A 21,223-nucleotide genomic window follows, 5' to 3' on the forward strand; every position below is an offset into this window, starting at 1 on the left:
GGCCAGACCACCCAGCCTACCTCAGAAGACACTCGTTTTACATGAAATCTCACGCACGCTTTGCTTATCTAAGCAGCCACACACACTGAAACACACTCACACACACAAACGACACGACACAACAAACAACCACAGCACTAAATCCACAGACAGGTGAAGCAAATAACATTGATGTTCTGCTGGGAAACCTTGAATTTTGGCAGTCAGTTGGATGTTATTGATGCATACCACCCACCTAAGTGTTGCTGGAGACCAAATACCTCCCACTGACACAGGAAACCCACAGTGGTACCATCCCAAAGCATTAGCGCTGTCACAATGAATGGCATATGGTTTTATTTGTTTTTTTATCGATGGATGATGATACTGGCAATTTTCTTTGTCGTCGTGGCAGCAATATCCTACTGTTATGGTCCTTCATGGTTATTGTTATTGCTAATGGCCTTAAATTCAACCTCGTGTTCACTAGCCAGCCTGAATCACGAGCAGTTTTAGTCAGCACTGAGCATTTTTTTGGCATGTAATGAATTGTGTGCATGGGTGCAGCAATTTTATTTATCACAATTGAACACTATCATTCATGTGAAACTGGTCAGTGACTAGTCGGTCAAACGATTAGCTATGTGATTGAAGACTCAGCAGCAAACAATCCATCGTTGATCTATTTAAAAATCAACAGGCAATCAATAGTTAGTCTGCAGCTAATCAATCGCTGCAATATTCTGGTCTTACTGATCAGTATGTCAAGTAATCCAGATATGTTTTTTTTCTTCAGTTTCAATGTGTGTCTCTGTTTTCATTTTAGACTTCCTTTTATTTAATGACAAACAGTATTTTATTTAATATATTTTTCCTTCATTCCTTTAAAATCTAAGCTAGAATTTTATGTGGCTTTGCCCTGCGTAGGGAACAATAGAACCCAAGAAAGACGGTAAATATTAAGGAAGCTGTTCCTTCTATTTTAATCTCCACCTGAGGGTTGATACAGAAGGAGTGAAAGAATGAATAAAAAGCAAATGAACATGAAAGAATAAGAATGTGATGTAGCTTCCCTTCAAGCCTGTGAGGAAGGGAGGAGTTGAGAAGATGAGAAGTGAGAAGGGATCCCTCTGAGTCAGCCTTGGAGTTTTCCTCACTCCTGTCTTCCAGTTCCTCCTCCCACTATAATTTACGACACTCCCACCCTGTTACTTTTTCTCCAGCTTTCTTCCTTTGCTCCACTCCTTCTCCTGTCTTTAACAAAAAGCATCCCCCTTCTGTCCATGTTTCTTTATATTTTTTCTTGAACTTGTCAAGTCTTTATTTCTTTCAGTTTCTCTCCCTCTCCATTCCCACCTCTCTCTCTCTTTCACTCTCAGTGGAATACTGATGAGCTGGAGACTGCACCACTCTCTCACCCTCTTCTAAGCAAAAGAGGTCCTGTGAGGATGAACAGGACACAGCACATATTTGACTCTTAGCAGTGTGACCATTCCTCTTCCTTGTTATTTATTGGCCCTGTACTCCATTCAGTCTTGTATCTACTCTGGGGTCCACTTGCCCTTTTGCACACCTCCTCCTTAATTGCTTGCCACCTCTGTTCCTTTCTGTGTCCACCTTCATCTTTTTCAGTGTCCATAATTTTCTTCCCCAATCATTTCTTACATTTTTTCCTCTGAGTTTTTAGAAAAGCTACTTAATCTTCATCGTTCCAAGTGTCCTCCCTTCATGCAGTCCCCGTCTCACATATTGCAGGCAATAACTATGTCCCTGTTGCATTTCTATACAAAGTACATGGTCCTCTTTGCTCTTGAGTGTGTGTGTTTGTGAGTGTGTGTGTGTGCACATGTGTTAGCATGTCTCTGGTTGTGTCCTCCTTGTTTCATAAAGATGCAACTCTGCTCTCACTCTCTATTACAGAGAACTGAACTGAGGTTTAATAAAGACTGCAGGGATCCAAATCTAATAACAGCTGCACTCTGCTTATTGGAATGCTCTCATTCACCTTCACACACTTTGTTTAATGCACGGACACACTCGCACTCATACACATTGCTACGAAGGCGGAGATATAGTCATATCCTGAAAGGTCTTACTCAGCCAGTTCCTATTTCACATCACATAACATTTATTTAGGCTTTCAGTAATGTTATCAGTGTAACATATCAGTGATGCTTAATGAAGAACAGTTGGATCTTCAGTCGGGGCTGTGGGAGCTGTTCCAGTGGCCATATTACAAGTGGAGTTACATTGATGCATTCTCGTATAATACAATGTACACTCACTGACCACTTTATTCAGCTTTTTCAATGTGATAATTGTACTTTTGTTTTCATTTCGTTTTATTTATATTTCACTTCAAAGGAGCTAAATTTAAAGAAAATCCTTGAGGAATAGTTCTCCAGGCTTTTAATGTTTTGGGGTTTTTTTTTTTTTTTGGACGTTTGCTGCCTTTTCACACATTTTCAGTCCAGTCCTTATACCCAGCTATTTTTAAAACATTTTGTTAGGCCAATTAACAATGAGCTTAAAAAAAAGCACTTATCTCAAGATTGAACCAGAATGAACAAGTGTTGTGTCGACACATAACAAGCAATTTAGTAAAAAATCAGTTTTAAATATTTAGATAATTTGTTACAAGCAGCCTGTTGCAAACATTTTCCATTGCTTTAGCTGAATCTTTGAGAAATGCCAACAATAACAGTGTTTGACAGGCATAAAATAGTATTTTTTCCACTAACAAAGTGATTCCCAAAGAGCTGTTAGCTGAAAATTTGGCACATCTTGGCATGGTGAATGGAGAACAAAAGGCAGCCAACATCCAAAGGAGAGCTTTCAGTGTTCCTCAAAAAGCCTGGAGAACTATTCCCGATGACTACTTAAAGAAATTATAGGAAAACTTGCCTAATAACGTACAGGTTCATGTTGAAGAATAAAGGTGATCATACCAAATTTTGACTTTTAAGGTCATTAGAATTGTACAAGCTTTTATACTGTATTTCCATGTATTTTTGCATGTTTACGTAAATCACTACACCCATTCCCTTTTTTGTATTGGATTGCATGAGGTTTCATCAATGCACCAAATAAAGTGGCCAGGAAGCGTAAATACACTTACGTCTATTTAGATCAAGTCTTCACATTTGATGAAATTAAAGCTGGATTTTAGAAACTGCAAGTCACTTGAAGTTTTTGTCTCACACTCTAGTACCTCCGAACACTGGTGATCAGAATGTGCTTCTCTTAATGCCTAAGATTCACAGAGGAAACAGAATAAAGGAGCACACCTCATAAAGTGAACAGCAGGGAGCAGCAACAGGATGGTGAAAAAAATTACAATAGCTTGTGTTTCATCAGAAAGCTCCTCGTTAGAACAGTTTAAATGTAACTGTTATCGACTGTGAAACAAGCTTCTACCAGGCAAAGCGTATTCACTCTGTCTCATGGTATTTCTGTCTGTGTCCCTATGCTATTATGCAGCTGTGGCATGTGACAGCAGACATATGCAGACCATCATTTTTAATGTGACTCTTTTAGATATTTGACTGCCTTAATTTATGTTGGCCCAACAACCAGAGTTAATACATGGAGACTTTGAAAGTAAGAGTGAGTTACAGATCACTTTATAGCATACTTAAAAAGAATTATTACTGCAACACTCCAAAAAAAAATCAGCAACAAATGCAATATTTAATAATGCCATCATACCATTTCATGGAAATCAAGATGTACTTTGGCTTTGGCAAATCTTCTGCGGCGTTTCTGTCTGAATCAGTGTGAGTGCATCAGTGGCAGAAAGCCATCAGCCTCTCTCAGAACAGCTGCATCCTTTGTCTGCTTCTGTGGGCAAATACAAGAGTTTGACGCAGCACCCCGTTACCTGGGAAACATATGTTTGTGTGTGTGTTTTTAAAAATCTACTCATTTCCTCATCATCTGCCATTCACTGATTCATGAAAACGACTCTCGGTGGTTCGTGTGTGTGTGAGGAGGGGGTGGTTGGTGTAACGAGGAACAAAGACAATGAGAGGCAGAGAAACTAAATGAATGACTCAGCTCAATGCATTAGAATGACACAAATCAAGAACTAAAATGAGCTCAATCACTTGCCAGAGACACACTGACAGAAACACACTCGAACAGGGGTGCACTGAAGCCAGCAGGCAGGGTGTGTGAAGCGTATAAATAGCTCTGCATCCTCACTGATGCTATTTTTAAACCAGGAGTCGTGACTGTCTTAACGGAGGGCAAAACACAGTCATATCACGCGCAGAGACAGAACAATACTGTAAGACTTTTCACCACAGACTCTTTGGACAGTCATGAATAACTAGGCGTCTGTTGAAACATAGCTTTTCCTCTTTGTCAGCTTGCGTATGTCTGGCTCTCATCTCTCTTTGTCACTGCTAAATGCAAGCCTCTGCCTGCCACTTAATTTGCCTTTGTTTCATTCTTGGGTTCTGTTATGCTGTTCTCCTTTTTTGGTCTCACTTCATGCTTAATTTGTATTGTGTTTCTTTAAAGATTTCTTCATTAAAAGGCTGGCGAGGAGGTGCACAGTCTACTGTGGCAAGATGCTTTGAATCCCTACGAGACTTTAAAATATTGTATGTAGAGTACAGTACACTCCACCTGAGCGTATTTAATAGTTAGTCTGTGAATTTTTAAATCTATCAAATGGTAAAATCTGGGGTTTTGCATTTACAGTAGCTGAAACACTGTGTTTAGATCAGGGGTCGGCAACCCTGGGCATGCGTGCCAGCTGTGGCACGCGAAGGGTTAACTGATGGCACGACCATAGCTGGACTGGCCATCGGGCATACCGGGCATCTGCCTACTGGGCCGATGTGACTTTTCATTTTTATGGGCCGGTGGTTTTTGTTTGTTTGTTGTTTTGTTTTTTTGTAACGGTATAAACAATGAAAGGTGGTGCATTGGCCAGATGCTGGCCGATGTGTAAAAATAACTCAGTTGTTTGGTGGTGGCTATGGCGGAGCTTCCACAGAGGCCAGCAGGTGGATGAGGGAAAAGGGAGGCAGGAGGAGGAGAGACCTGAGGCGGCCGCCGGTCCGAGTGTCAGGTGAACTGAACTTCAGGTAAGAAGTTATGACCTGCAGTCTATCTGGGTCAGATATAAACCAAGTTTAGGTGGAGTTTATTTTCATTGTGCTGACTTTTTACAGTCAGTTACAATAACTCATACTGCGTGCTAGCTAGCATGTTTCTATACAGCTGGGTGGGTGCTATGATGTTATTGATAGTGAACTTTATATTATTCATAAGGTTAGTTAGTAGAGTTGCCAATGGCTCCTTAAAAAAATGGAATCGTCCCACATTCAGAGAAAAGGAACACAGTTTGTCCCGGACTTCAGCTAGAATGGAAAAAGACACAAAGCTGGAGTTATTCTGCATCTTTACGCTGTCAGCTGCCTCTTCTTCTCTCATTCTCTCCCCCTCTCTCTCCTGTTGCTACTTCAATCATGAAACTAATCAATGGTCAGCTGATCGTCTCTCTTGTTTGTTTATCACCCACTTTGCGCCCGAAAGAGGAAACCAGCAGATGTCGCGCTAAACAACAGCAGCACGTTCAAGCTTGGTCAACTGTTGTTAGAATTTATTTAATATTAATTTCTAGTATCAGCTGATGTTTGCTGGAGCCACAGCTGTAAAAGCTGCTGGTCAAGATATCGATTTGGTTATCTGGTGAGAGGGAAACATGAAGATGAAACCAGGAGATGTCCTCACTGAATCATCAGAGCTGAACAGGTGATGGATAAAACAGGTTTACCTTTTAGGTGACATGAATGAGTTGAAGGGAAGTTATAAACTGTTTCTGAGAGACAGATAACACCAGGATCCTTTTCTAAGTGGCTGGCAGCTGGTAACTGTGCAGGGGTGAGTCTAGCAAAGTTTTGTCAGGGGGCCAGGTAGGGCATTAACAGGGAAAGGGGGGCACAAAGAAATACTTTTCTTTCTTATTCTCATTTAAAATGTCTCGCTTTTATTAAATGATTATCTGAATCTTACAACCAAAGTTTTTATCCGATGGAAAATGTATAGAAATCGTACATATACCAACAAGACAGTGTAATTCACTGCCACAACAGCGTTTGTTTTCATTGTTGTGAGGAGACCATAAATAGCATTTGCATTGTCTGTTTTCTGTTGTTTTTTGTTTCAAAATGGCTGATAACTATTCGCCGATAGCTGCCAACATCTGCGAACAAATATAATTCTGTCAAGTTATTCTATATAGTGTGTAACTGTTCATATAGAGCGTTATTAAATTTATTGCTAATGCAATCATATGGCACATTGACTTCTGAGGGAATTTTGGACGGCACTCATCATCAAAAAGGTTGCCGACCCCTGGTTCGGCAACCAGCTTCTTTTTCAGACGTGTGCTTCTTTTTTAGACATGTGCCCTCCACCTTTAACCAGCTGTGCCATTCCTCACATAGTGACGGTATATCCATAGAATTCTTTACTTGAGTGAGTTATTCTGATCAGTAATGCTGTGGCCAAAAGCAGCTTGTTGTGAAGGTCAAAGGTAGAAAAGTGAGAATGCAAAAATACTGCAACCTAGAATTAATTAAAAGATTCAGAGAATAGAAGACATTTCTGTAAGCCGGTATTCAGAGACCCTAATAAGCCAGTACTGGGGCATGATTGTGTTGTGGTAATTGCTGCCTGGGCTCAGGAACATTTCTGAACATCATTGTCAGTTACCAGAGTTTGTCACGCCATGCATGAAATATAAACTAAATGCAACAAAGCATAAATAGAGAAGATCCAGATTTTCTATCTCCTTTGGCAGACCTGAGGTGATTTAAGATGATCATCCTGGGCTGACGTGAAAAACGGTACCGTGGGCTGAGTAATAAAAAGAAATGTTTTTTGGGGGAAATGTTGGACTCTATAAATATTAAAAGGACAGTTTAACTTGTTACATGTATCAATGCAAAGATAACTGGCACAATTGTGACTGCACCATGAAAGCTGAATGGTTTATACTGGTCTGTAGCATCATGTGTTGTCATCTAGAGAACATCTTTTTCTAGGAATTATTTGTTTATTTCAGCAAGGCACACAAAATGCATTTCACAGCACCACCCACAATGGCTTTAAAGAGTCACAGTGCTAATCAGAACTGCTTGCAGTCAAGACATGTCACCAGCTAAAAATACCAGCCAAATATAAAGCTGTTTGAGAAAAAACAATTGGAACTGGTAAAATATTTTGCTTTCAAAGCTATACCAATTGTCATTGAGACAAATTAAGAGGGGATATGCATCCTAGAGTTTACAGAGAATTAACAACGTAACTTTAAGTACGTAATTTCACAATATTTCATGTCTCGTGACTTCTTATCCATGCTGTATGTTGTTATAATCTATTGCCATTAAAGTATATTATATACAAATCATTTCTGATGACACTCCTGTGTAAAGATGAGCTATGAGATTCAGTGAAACATGAAATTGTTGTTTGAGTACAATACTGTAAACAGTTGGTAAAAGAATTTGAAAGCCAGATAAAAGGAGAGTAAAAATGTTTCCTGTCATGCGGATTATGTCAAGTCTTTTTTTCTTTGTTTTGTGTTTTTGTCTGTCGCTTTAAGAAACAAAACAGCAGGTTCTCAGCAGGTGGCCTGTACAGTCACAGTTCCTCAGTGCAGGGTTGGCTTCGGCATTTTAATGCAATCCTGCACGATCACACTTTGTGAGGTTATTTAGGATTTCAGAAACATTATGAGTTATCAGTTCGTGTCTAATCATTTATCCACCCATAATAACTTATAGAAGAATTAAATGTGGTTATTTAGAGAGCATGGCAGCACGGTGGCACGGTGGTTAGCGCTGTTGCAGCACAGCAAGAAGGTCCTGAGTTCAATTCCACCATCAAATCTATGTACTTTCCTGTTTTTTGACCATTTCACATACAACATGCATTTTATTATCGATTAAATGAAATCGAAAACGCTTTTGTCATTTTCTCTTGCATGTGCATGCATGTAAGGGTACTTTCACATAAATTTAAACTTCCTTCAGGAGTCACCACAGCACATCTTCTCCCTCCACACTATCTCTGGCATCTTCTTCTGTCACCAACCCTCTGCATGTCCTCCTTCACTACATCCATGCCTTTGTCTTAAGCAAATAGTAGCACAATTTCCACCAGCACCCTGCTGGCCAACACCATCAGTGACAGTAATTGTTAACTCGGGCCGCGACAGATTCAGTGGGGAAATCTTATTGATTATCCGCATGTTTGATTTGGGATAGATTTTGTGCCAGCTGCCCTTCCTGACACAACCCTCCCCATTTATCCAGGCTTGGGACTCACACTAGGAGTACACTGCCCTGGGGCTGTGCCTGTAGCTGTGCTTCTTGGACATAAATTTAAATAATCATGATTATTATTACAAATTATGACCATTAGCTTGTCAGTGTGCCCCTCGAGCACTCGGTGCCCTACATACAGTTTGTGAAGAGTGTGTGTATATAGAAAAGCAGCACTGTTTAGACCTCAACCCTGCTGTGTTCCTCTGGGATGAGCAAAGTGAGGTTTCAGTATGACTGTGCAGGGAATTCTACATTGCAAAATATTCCCCTTTAATGCATTTATCTCCACTTTGTAGATTTAGAGTAGTAGGACAGCTTGCAGCTAGTTTCTTAGTGTGAAACCATGTGTGCAGTGGTGTGTTCATGCGAAACTGTGTGTATGAACGAATGTCACCACATGCCACTCACACTGGTTTACCTGTGGAGGTGATTATGACTCAGTGTGGCAGGTCACGCCTAGCAGTCATACAGCTGAGATAGGACTGACCTTTCATCATGCAGTAGAGTGAAAGGCTCATGTCCAGCTGAGGTGTTGATTACAGTGTGTAGCACAGTGTTGTTTATTTAAGCCATGAAAGACCTCCACAGGAAGCAGGACACTGTTTGGGATTTCATCAGTGCATCTAAAGAACCCCAAAGTGAAATTCAACACCAGCAGAGCTCAAAAAACAGAGAGTCACGTTTTGACCAACTGGACTTATAATGCAAAAAAGGACATGTCTTTTCACTTAATTTATCTTGCACCTGCCCTGACACATTGTAGAGTGAGACAAACGGTCTCACACTTATCTAAAACTTGACTGTACAGTAGGGAAGCCTTTTCCGAATGCCGTCTTGAACTGTGGCTCACCATTTGGCAGTTGTAGGAAAGCAGCCTTGTTAATCCAGCGCAGATATGCGCTGTTTGCATTCCTTCCTGTCACCTGGCTTCTGTGTGCCCACATCTGGATCACAGGGACAGCTGTCATTACAGCTTTTGCAAGTGACAAAATGTAGTGGCAGTGAAAGGTGGAGGGAACTCACACCTCAGAGAGCTCTGGATGTTATGCCAGAGCATGTGCTCACATGCACTTTTGTTTTGGTGTGTGTAGCGTAGTACACACACACACACATTTTTTGTGCCCCATGTAAACAAAATCCAGTAACCGTGATATCTGTAGTACTAGTTCTGTTAAAAGCATGGTACCATTTAACACTTTAATTGCCAAATATTACTAGCACTAACTATATAAATATAATAGCTATAGCTTTTATGATTAAAGGTGCTAGAGAGTTAATGAGATTTTGTTTAAAACAATTTTTATCCTCTCTATTTAAACAAATTAGCAAGCATGGCATGCATTTAATTACATCTATGCTTGTGCACACATTTTTGTCACTAATCTTTTTTTATTTCACTTACAAGCAATTAGTTAGATTGATTTCAGATTTCATAGTGGCATGCAGTGTGTATATATATATATATATATATATGTATATATATATATATATATATATATATATATATATATATATATATATATATATATATAAACAGTGAATTTTTCTTATAGTCTCAGACAGTTTGATTCAGTCTGTGTTCTGACCAGAAATAGATTAGTAGTGTGGTATAAGAGAGTGAGGGAATTAAGTGAGGGCGGCCTCAAAGATCAATCAGAGGTCTCACCTTTTCTTTCATTTCTGTCATTGGGGAACAGAAAGCACAGCCAGCACCTGTCTATTGCAGCGACATGATTACAGTATAGGCAGGCACATTGTCAGAGACAAAAGGGTGGATGGAGGTGATAGCTGGGAAATTATTCAGAAGCTCGGAGAACGAAAGACTCGTATAGTAGAGAGAGAATAAAGGGTTTGAGCATGGAAAAAGGAGACAGAGTAAGTCTGTTCTCAGGAGACAGGTGGGGTAAAGTTGTGTTAAGCTGAGATCAGAGAGGGGGATCAGTCCACGCATCCTCTGTGTGCTGAGTGTCATGTTTTTTACAGCAGGGAGTGGGGAGTCAATAAACAGCCGTTCCTTCCTCCTCCACATCGCTTTCGTCTAGTGAGTAAGTGAATGTTGAGCCTGAAAGAAGCAGCTTTTAGAGGGGTTACATGTGTATACAAGTGAAGAGGCAGATTGTTTACAAAAATAAGGGATAACCATACCATCATCATAGTATTATTATGCAAACTAAGAGCAGCACAGTGGTATTGTGATTAGCAATGTTGCCTCCTGGGTTTCGACATTTCAGTTCGGTTCAGTTCAATTTTGCTTTTGAATGTAGGTTTATTTATATAACACCAAATCACAGCAACTGTTCCCCCAGAGTGCCTTATACTCAAAGGTAAAGACTTACAATATTCTTTAGAAAAACCCAGCAATCTAATGACCCCTTAGAGCAAGCGTCTCGTGATGGTAGGAAGGAAAATCTCCCTTTTAACAGGAAGAAACCTCCAGCAGAACCAAGCTCAGTGAGGTTCAGTCATCTACCTTGACCATTTGGGTGGTTGGGGGAAAGGAGAGTATAGGGAGACAGGACAAAAGACAGACTAACAGAGAGAAAAATTTAATGGCATGCTGCAGTGGTAGCACATGGGACATGAAAAAGAGGTGAGTAGATAATAGGTGCTCAGTGTTCTCTACTAACAGTATTGCTGGAGGCCAAGGTAATGTCATCCAAAATAAGAATATCTTTTCTAAGATTTTTTAGGAAAAAAACTTGGTTTTATCTGAATTTAAGAGAAGAAAATTATGGAACACCCAGGCCTTTATATCTTTGAGTCATGCACATAGTTGAACAAATTGCTTTGTCATCCTTCTTCATAGATAGATATAGCTGAGTATCATCTGCGTAGCTTTCCAAATATATACAGTTTTACACTGCCTGAACCCTGTGGAACTCACATGTAAAGAAGACTCCCCGTTTACATGAACACATTTAATGTAAATGCTCTGAAAGTTTCAAAGATTTCAGAGCATTTCCTTTAATGACTTTTCTAATGCCGGGCTCTAATCTGTGATAGACTGGTGACCTGCCCAGGGTGTACCATGCTTCATGCTCTATCACACACACAGGATAGGCTCCACCACACCTAGTTAACTAAACTTTACCTTTCCCAGAGGAGAAAATAACAACATTTGAGAAAGTCTGCTTTAAAATTAATACAATAAGTTTAATTTAACAGGGTTGGTTTAAACATCAAACAGTGTACTGAAGCACAGTTTTCCACTCTGGTCTGCTGCAGCCCATGTGCCTCTGAACATATAGTAAAAAAAATAAACTGGGGGTTGGGGGTCAGTGGGGGATTTCTGTAGATCTAGGCCTAGTAAGTCATTCAGAAAATGTGTTTTTTTGTTTGTTTGTTTGGGGGGTTTTTGTGTGCAAGATACAGAAAGGAATCCTGTGAATGACTGATATTTGAACATTTACTATCATTTCAGTCCAGCTGGCTGCTTCTCAAAGTGCCCCAGGTTACACCACCATGACATGTCCCCATGCCAGAGTGGAATATAGTTGGAGGAAGCAGACTACATCATTTAGCAGACTGTCTGCTGGCTGCAACATCACACTGGCGTAGCCTAGCAACCAGTTTAGAAGAAGGGCTCACTCAGGCAAAGCTTCAGTTCCACCTGGTGATCTCTGAGGAGCGTGTGTGCGTGTGTTTGTGTCCGTGTGTGTGTCTGTTGGCTTGCTGGGATAATGGATGAGTGTTGTAGAAATGAGTGTGCTGGCTCAGTCCTGCAGGGAAGATCAATATCAACTATACATTCATCTCTAATTACCACAGCAGAACTTAAAAGGGATCTCTTTCTTTTCCCTTCCCGCCCTCTTGTTCTCTTTCACATCCTCTACTTGGTCTTTTTTTTCCGCCTTTTATTAACTCCCACTTCTTTTTTATCATTACTTTCCTCTGTTTTAAAAAATCTGTTTGTCCCTCTATGACATTTAAAAAATGTAAACTTAGTTACTGGTATGAGGGGGAATGAAAATATGTTGCCCTTGGTATGGTACATAAGTTAACCAGTATTTCTGCTTCCCAATTTCTTCTCTTTGTGTCAGTGGACTTCGTGTCGGTGTGTGTTTGTGAAACAAAGTCTTTCACTCCTGTCCTTTCTTCCCACTCCCTGTGTGCACACTTCATTGTGTAATTTATGAAGAAAGAAAACAAAAAAACTAAATACCTCAGTTGGTTATGTGGCCCTTTGTCCTTTTTGTTCCCTTTCCCAAGACTCCACAACCTCACAATGATGACAGCTAAGGCTCATTTAATGAAATGTCCCCATGCTCTCTCTCTTTGTCAGTGCTCAGCATTGGGGAAGGAGGTTTCTGGGAAGGCACAGTCAAAGGGAGGACGGGATGGTTCCCAGCCGACTGTGTGGAAGAAGTGCAGATGAGACAATACGATCCACGACTAGGTAAGACATCTACATGCACACTGACACATACATGCATGTGCATACTGTGCACTGATGGTGTCAGAGTCTGACAAGTTATTATAATCTTGCTCTAATGGTCAGAGTCCTGTGTAGCTCTCTTTGTGGAAACAACAGTGTAACATCTGTGTCTCTGTGATGTAATCATCAATTAGTTGGAAATACCCTGAAACCAGAAATGAAAAAAGGTGCGCTATAAATTAATTGGCAATTACATTTTTTAAATTGACTGTAAACTGCTTTCATTCTAATCACTTTCTTGATTTTTTTTTATCATTTAAAATTTCAGGCTTATTAATTAACGCCTGTGCCAACTATAGAAATTCTGTCAAAAAAATATCTCTCCTGTAACCATCGCCTGCTGCCTAAAATTAAATATTGATCTTAATGATAAATTCTGAGAGGATTTAAGTAATTTGGGGAATACTGAACAGCAAAAGCTAAAGTAATAATGATATTTTTTATACATGTGTTCACAAAAAGCATCACCCACCTCTGGCAGTGTAAATACAGTGTTAAGGAGCAATAGTTACAGAGAGGATACTTGGGCTGAAATGGGTTAGTCACTGAATCCACTTTGACTTCAGGTTGGCCAGATTTTTGCTGCATGTCAGTCCCCTGCTGTCTGTATGTCTACCCTGCACTTTGTAAATAAATGCAAAAATAAAGCCCGTGTTTGTTGAGGCAAGGGTTTTGAGCACCCAGTTGTACTTCAGAATTATACTTCAAAAGTAAAATTTGCAAATAAATAGGTAATAACAAATAGTAAAAATTTTATTGGTTCCATATTCCCAACTGTTGCAAATATTTACAGCTGCTTTGACAGTAAAACTGTATCATTAATAAAATGCTCTTACAGTAGCAGCTGAGGTAAATCTTTTGAAAATGTCTAAGCTGCCTGGAAAGACGGTTATGCAGATGCCGGAGACAGTATACTGGCAACAGAGTACTTAAATCTAACCTTCCCTTTTCATTAGTTGACATTTGACTGTTGAGTTTTCCACCAAAGATTTTGAAGCTTTTAGGGGCACTTGATTAGCGCATAATTAAATGCAGGTGTACTGCAAAACCTGAATGGTTTAGCCTGCATTAGAACATGTAGTCAGGGTTTGGATCAGAGGAAAATTCTCATGAAGTTTAGCAGTCGACTACAAGTTAATGGCAAATGCCTCCTGTATATTTTCCTTATTTAAAAAGGTTTGCTTTTAATTTTCAGTCTTAAAAAGTGTAAAAGCATTGTGTAATAGAGCTGTATGTGAATGATGTGTTATCATTTGTGGAAAGCCCACATGAACAAAAACATACATGAGCATTAGTGGTGACAGACCTAGTTTAGTAAATTAGAGTTTAAGTAGTATTTCATGCTTATCTATTAGTTTTGTTAAATAATTAACCAAAATTTGAAAATTGGTTTTGTATGAGAGTTTTATGGAGGTGAATAAATCAAACACGTGTAGCCAAACATCTTTTAGTCTCTGCAGTGACACTTGTTGTGGCTGAAGGCTTCATGTTTTCACACTGTCAGTTGGTCCATCAGTCATATAGGTCAGGATCACACTGAGCTCACAAAACTTGTTTTGCTAACCATGATGAAATTTTACTCAAATGTCTAGTGGGGGAGGATGATAACATAAAGATCTTATATATCCAAAAGGTCAAAGGTGAAGTCTGCAGAGACGTAGATTTAAACAGTAAATCTATTGTTTCATAGAGGCTCACAGCCACAAAGGGATAATTCTAGAAAGAAATCACTTTCACTCCAATTACCCCAAAATGCACACAACAGATTAAGAGTCAGCATTTAGCTGGTGTTTGTATTGTTTCATTTGTTTGGCTGCCCATGTTTGTACTAGTTTATAAATGTCTTAATTGATACTGAAGTGGCTACTCTCAACATCAGATTGTCAGTGTTGGGAAGGTTTGGTCTGCTTTCTGTTTGCTGAAAGTCTAGTCTGTCTCACAGATGTCAGACACTGTTAACCTGCAGTTCTCTCAAGTAATCTGCTGACAACTGGATCGCTTTGTTTTTAAGAATCCTTTCACTACTTTCTCCTGCTAAAGATGTAAAATAGCTCCTAATATAAAGTATAAGATGTGATTTGAAAAGAGAAATATTTCCTTGATTTCATTCTGTGCTGCTGTATCAAATATTACATGAACTTGACGCACTTTAGTATGTTCTTCCTTTTGTAGTAGGCTGCATAAAAATGGCCCCTACTGGCCCACGAGCCAATCTTTGAGTATCACGTTACTGACCGAACGGGTAGTTTTGTTAACTTTAGATACGGTGACAATATAAGGCTATTAATCCAATCTTAAAGTATTAGAGGTAGCCTGTTTAGGAATGAATGACTCTTGAATGTGTCTCAAAATTATATGTAAGTACTATTTTGGCACTCATGTGCACAGTTGCGTTATGAGCCTAACACAACAAAATGAAAAAATAATTATTAATGGTATTTGCCAACTCCACTGATAAATCCTTGGGTTTATTTTTGCTTTTTTAAATTTATGTATTTATTGTTATCATTATTTATTGACCTTTACATAAACTCATTGGGCTTGAGGAATACAAGCAAAATGGCATGAGTCCCCGACGTTTTTAAAAGCTGAAAAATAGTCTACCAGTAAAACGTATTGCAGTAGTTTGGTAATCGAATGCATTGCTGTTTGGCTGTAACACACGGAAATGATACAGGAACAATAAATAAAAAAAGACCACCTAACAATAAAGCAGCTCCTGCCCTGCAGTAGGTAATAAAATGGTGTAAAACTTCTATATTTTTTGGCATGCCATTTTGTGTGCTTCATAATTGACCTTCACATCCATGTTGCAGCATTTAAAGACAACATTGTAAACTTTTCAAACAACTCAGAGTACTTCAGATTAATGTGAACGCATCTCCATTTAGACTGTCGTTTAATTAGCAGATGGCACATTTCGTTTAGTGCGGTCCCAGGGGGAACAACATGTGCAGTGGGGTTGCTGGATTCAAATTTTTGTGCAGCAGCATCATAAACAAATATCATGGAAACCATCTGGTCACTGGGTGAAAACGTTTACCTTGGCATAAAAGGCTGCAGCAGGTTCATAGAGTGGAAATAAGGCAAGGGCATTTTTGGTTGTGAATATCATCCCCTTCCTTGTGTGTTTGTCGTGCGTCTCATGGGGCCTATTTCTGGAGCAGCTGGGGAATTTTCTTTTTTTAAAGGGGTTGTTGAGGGATTGAGGTTACCTCAGAGTAGGTGTGGAGTGATGAGAAAGGGCGGAATCTCTAAATACTCCATTTAAATGCATTGTGAGAAAAAGATAGGGGAAGGTGGGAAAGAAAGGGCCAGATAGCAAGGGAGACGGATGGTGGAGCATACTCTAAAAGACAGCAAAGTGGAGATGGCAGAGCGTGTCTTTCAGAGAGGAGGAAAAGAGGGGGGGGAGGGGGGGGGGGATCTGATACTCAGTCCCACTCACTCATAAATCCTAAAAAACTCAGTACCTAGAAGCCCTTTTTAGAGTAAATAGTTCTTTTTCTTTTGTTTAACCGGATGCTAATAATTATATTTGCCTATAATTATATAAATGAAAATAAATTATGCAGTACAAGACAGGGATTTGATATATCAGTGATTAACATACAATTTCTGAATCTACTGAAGCATTTCAAAACTAATCTCATCCTCATCCCTAGATTCATCTGCAGTACAACAGCAAGACAACACAAGATGACATAGTAACACATACTGGGACACACTACAACACCCACAGTGGGTTGTTTATCTGAAGGCAGCCACTCAGGCATCACTGACAGTAAGGGCAATATGTCTCGGCCTAGTGAAGCAGGAAAGACAGCCCTGTCTACAATTAAGTAACCCAAATACCATTATACACGCTCCCTTTCTCTCTGCTCCACTGTGCCATGAGTCGTGAGGTCTAAACTCGAAAAAAAAGCCCCCATCACTTCTCTGTTTCTTCTGAGAGGTTTGAAAGAGCAGTGCAGATGGAGGGAAAAGAAAAAATGATGTTGAATGGAAAAAAAGGTGTAGTTTAAGTCTGGGATGGAGGATGTGAAAACAGAGGGAGAAAGTGTGAACGACCATGTGACAGTTTAAGCCATCACAGACTCTCTGGCTGTTATCTGTCACCACATGGCTCTCTGCTCTCAGCATGGAAAGAGCTACCTGCAGCCAGCAGTTCATCTTCAACCAGTGCTCAAGGGGACAGAGAGAGGGAAGTGAGACAAAGGCTGAGTGTAGAAGTCAAAGAGGGAAACGAAAGCAATAGGAAGACCAAAATATTGATTGGATTGATCTACGGGCCCCCAGTAGTCTCGTGTGTCTGTTTGTCAGTGGGTTGTACTGTGTCAGTGTGTTGTTATTTTTCGGGTTAAAAAACAAAACTTTGAAAAGGAAAGGACTTTGTTTTCCAGCGCTGCTGAGAGCTTTGAATCATTTCAGTAAGCAGTAAGCGACTCCCCCTCCCACATACGCACACAGATGCTGCTGGCCTGTATCAGGGGGTTAATAGTAGATGTTTACCCGTGTTAATGGAGGGAATAATGATATGAGTATGAACTGCTTTTCCCTTTCTAATGATGCTAACAAATTACCACGCCACTCATTTTTAGCAGTGGTACTGTTAATCTGTTGGCTACCATCTGTTGGGCTCCTGCAACCCACCAGCCTAAAGACCCCACCCACCATCCTGTTATCCCCAAAAGAGAAATCAACATGCAATAACCAAAAAGACAAGTTGTCCCTAATGGTAAATGAAACAGCAAGTTGTTTTTGTTCAGCCTCATTTTCTATTATATTAGCCTTAATTTTCTTTTTTGCTGCCCTGCAGTGTCAAGTGTCCTTAAGGAATTAGAGGCACACGTGCTCACATGGGATAAAATGCACATTTTTCTCATTGATGGGATAAGCAAGGGCACATTTTTCAGCGGTTTTATATCTTAACAAGCGTGCAAAGTTTTATTTCTTTTCTTTTAGTGCTCATTCACTCCATTCCCTTGCTCTCCTCACACCGCGGCACAGTTGAATGACTCACAGCCGCATGAATCAGCCCAGTCAGATCCAGCCTGAGCTATTTTTAGCCTGCCCATTAAGAAGTTTTGGAGTGTGTCTGCACTCCCCTAGAATGCTTAAACATCAGTGTTGCTGCGGCAGCTGAGACTGACATGAACAGAGCATCACGGAGGGTAGGGTGGAAGAGAGAGGGGTAAGGAGCGATAGGGAGGTAGTGCAATGGACTGGAGAGGAATCACACAGGAAGTCATCTGGTCACAAGTGTGGAATTTTCAGCACAATTTCCCCTTTGTAGCTCGGTTCTGCAGACATATCTGAGGTGCAAGGGCAATACTGTAATTATCTGTGTCTGCTTATTGACAGTGTTTGATGATGCAATAGTGTAACTTTCTTGGCATTTCAAAAGATTCTCAATGCTCGGCTTTGGTGGTGCAATTGTAAATATCGTGCAGCCTACTTTATATTATTGAAAGATCATTGTCAGTCAGAGGTATTTATTTTATAGTTTTCATATTAGGCTAGAAAACAATAATAATTGTAATAGCTATATCAGCCATATTCTTTTGGAGGATGAACCAAAGCAAAGCTCCGCCGGAAACAGGAGACAATCCTGTACACTTGGAACAACATGCTACGATTTAAATATAAAACCTCAATGAAAAAAAAATTTAACTCAGTGATTAATGAATGACGTTAGTTGTGGAAATGATTGCTCTTGAAGCACTGGGACAAAGAGGCAGAAAAGGACAGTCCACACATAAGCAGGAAATGTTCTCAAAGTCCTTGAGGACTGCAAGAGGAGCTAAAGAGGATTCAGTGAAAGAAAAGAGAAGGAGACATGTAAATGCCTGTGTTGTGTAGCTTTTCCCTAATAGCTTATGAATGGATATCTGATGGTGTGGCAAGTGAGCCATGGGCGTAGATTTGGCATGGACGGAAGGGACATGTCCCCACCAATATCCAGCGATTATTGAATTGCCCCCACCAATAATTTGATGTCTTCGAGTAAAGAAAAACAAAACCAATAGCAAGAAAAAAAACGATCTGTCAACATCTCATCCACCTAGCGGTGCAGAAAGAGTTAAATTACGCTCTCTGCTGGAGTCCTACCTTATGTGACAAATATGGCCAATGTGATTGGCTGTGCCTTTCAGGGAACTCTGTTTAGTTTTAGCAGTGGCAAGCCTGCGCTGCGAGGACCTGCAAGGAGGAGAGGAGGATGGCAGCAAAAAGGAAAAACCTGGATATAAGAAAGGAATTTTCAAAAAACCTGTAAGTGACTTAAAGTCAAGTTCACTCATAAAATGTGTCTGTCATAATAACATTACAGGCTATGCTAGGCCATACATGCCAACACTCTAGTGATGGGATTTCCGGTTCTTTTTAGAGAACCGGCTCTTTTGGCTCGGCTCACTAAAAAGAGCCGGCTCTATCTGAACTTTTACCTGTGGATTATTGCTATTTTAACTCGCCACGGACGTCAGGCAGAGGTGGAGGCACAGTGACTGTTTACAAAAAGGATTACAAATGTAAGCAGTGTTTTATACAGCCTTCATTCTCCAGCTTTGAACTTACCTCGTTTGAGGTGAGTCGTACAAACCCGGTTTTCTGCACTGTCATCTATCGCCCCCAAAAATACAATGTTGTCGAGCAGAACGGAGGTGGAAAAAGGATAAATTGCATGTATCATTTCAAATTCTCAAAGACTGCTGGCATCGCTACCAGAAGACTGTTAAAGAGGCAAAAAGGGAATATTTTGCAAATATTATTTCTTCCAACTGTCATAACCCACGTGTGTTGTTTAGGACCATTGACACTGTTCTTAATACGCCACTGAATGTCTGTTTGGAAGTTTCTCCTGAGATTTGCAATGATTTTCTGAACTTTTTTATTGAAAAGGTTGTCACCACCAGGGCTCTTATTACAGCTCCCGACTCTGACCCCTCTGTCTCTGTCCCTTACACTGCTGTTTTTACTCAGTTTGAGCTTGTGACGCTCTCCACTTTAGAGGATGTGGTTCGCCATATTAAGCCCACAGGTTCCCCTTGGGATCCTTTCCCTCCACAATTCTTTAAAGAAATTTTTCCTAGTATAGGACAGTATGACCTTGACATTATTAACAGCAGTCTGTCTTCTGGTATGGTTCCTGCAAATTTCAAACATGCAGTAGTGCAGCCACTGCTTAAGAAACCTGGCCTTGATCACACAGTTTTAGCGAACTATAGGTCTATTTCCAAGCTGCCTTTACTCTCCAAGGTTTTAGAGAAAATTGTTTTTAGTCAACTGAAAGATTTTCTAGATGATAATGGCATCTTTGAGGTTTTTCAATCAGGTTTTAAAACCCTTCACAGCACAGAATCTGCATTATTAAGGGTTTTTAATGACATCCTTCTGGCATGTGATTCTGGTAACCATGTTGTTCTTGTCTTGCTTGACCTAACTGCTGCCTTTGACACCATAGACCACAATATTCTAATTTCTCGATTAAATGATGTAGTGGGTATTGGTGGCACTGCACTTAATTGGTTTAGGTGTTATTTGTCAGATAGAACTTTCTCTGTCAGCCTTCTCGGTTCCAAATCATCTTCTGCTCCTCTGTCATGCGGCGTCCCACAGGGCTCAATTTTAGGGCCACTGGTCTTTTTACTGTATTTCTTGCCTCTGGGTTCCATCCTTAGAAGGCATGGGATCTCATTTCATTGTTATGCTGATGACTGCCAAATTTATTTGCCACTAAAGCAGAAGGATGGCATCTCCATAAAACCTCTCTTGACATGTCTAGATGGCATTAAAGCTTGGTTGGCTCTAAACTTTTTACATTTTAACGAAAAGAAAACAGAAGTGTTGGTGTTTGGACCCAGTGGTCCCTGTGAGTCCTCCTCTGTTGTTTTAGGATCCCTGGAAGTCCATTTTAAACCTGTTGTTACTGACCTTGGTTTTAAGTTGGACAGTGATTTTAAATTGGACAACCAAATCAGAGCAGTGGTGAAGTCCAGCTTTTATCATTTAAGGCGACTGGCAAGAGTAAAATCTTTTCTTTCGAGGCAGCACCTTGAAACAGTGATCCATGCTTTTATTTCTTCCCGCCTGGACTACTGTAACTCACTTTATGTGGGGGTCAGTCAGTCATTGCTCTTACGTCTGCAGCTGGTTCAAAATGCGGCTGCACGACTCCCCTAACAGGAACTCGAAAAAGAGAGCATATGACCCCCTTGCTAGCCTCTCTGCACTGGCTGCCTGTGTCTTTTACAGTTCATTTTAAAATTCTCATGTTTGTTTTTAAATGCCTTCACAGTCTTGCCCCGCCTTACCTCTCTGAGCTTCTTCATCCCCACACACCCTGTCGGTCTCTCAGGTCAGCTGACCAGCTGCTCCTGGAGGTACCGAGATCCAGGAGGAAGCTCAGAGGGGACAGGGCCTTCTCTATCGTGGCTCCAAAATTATGGAATAATTTGCCCTTGCA

At 40.3% G+C, this 21,223-nt stretch overlaps 1 protein-coding gene across 7 annotated transcripts in view; it reads left to right on the top strand.

Annotated features, from left to right (window-relative positions):
• Window positions 1–21,223, top strand: part of shank3a (SH3 and multiple ankyrin repeat domains 3a) — a 167,287-nt gene that overhangs the window by 105,120 nt on the left and 40,944 nt on the right. For all 7 annotated transcript variants that reach the window (XR_015719240.1, XM_087843066.1, XM_087843060.1 and 4 more), the window contains exon 13: window positions 12,607–12,720. Coding sequence is in view for 6 of the 7 variants with exons in the window: in XM_087843066.1 (XP_087699192.1) it covers window positions 12,607–12,720 (114 nt within the window). In the remaining variant the exon portion in view is untranslated. The remainder of the gene's footprint in view (window positions 1–12,606; window positions 12,721–21,223) is intronic.

This window comes from Neolamprologus brichardi, chromosome 7 (genome assembly GCF_056152115.1).
Source record: "Neolamprologus brichardi isolate AB-2024 chromosome 7, ASM5615211v1, whole genome shotgun sequence".
Lineage (NCBI taxonomy): Eukaryota > Metazoa > Chordata > Actinopteri > Cichliformes > Cichlidae > Neolamprologus > Neolamprologus brichardi.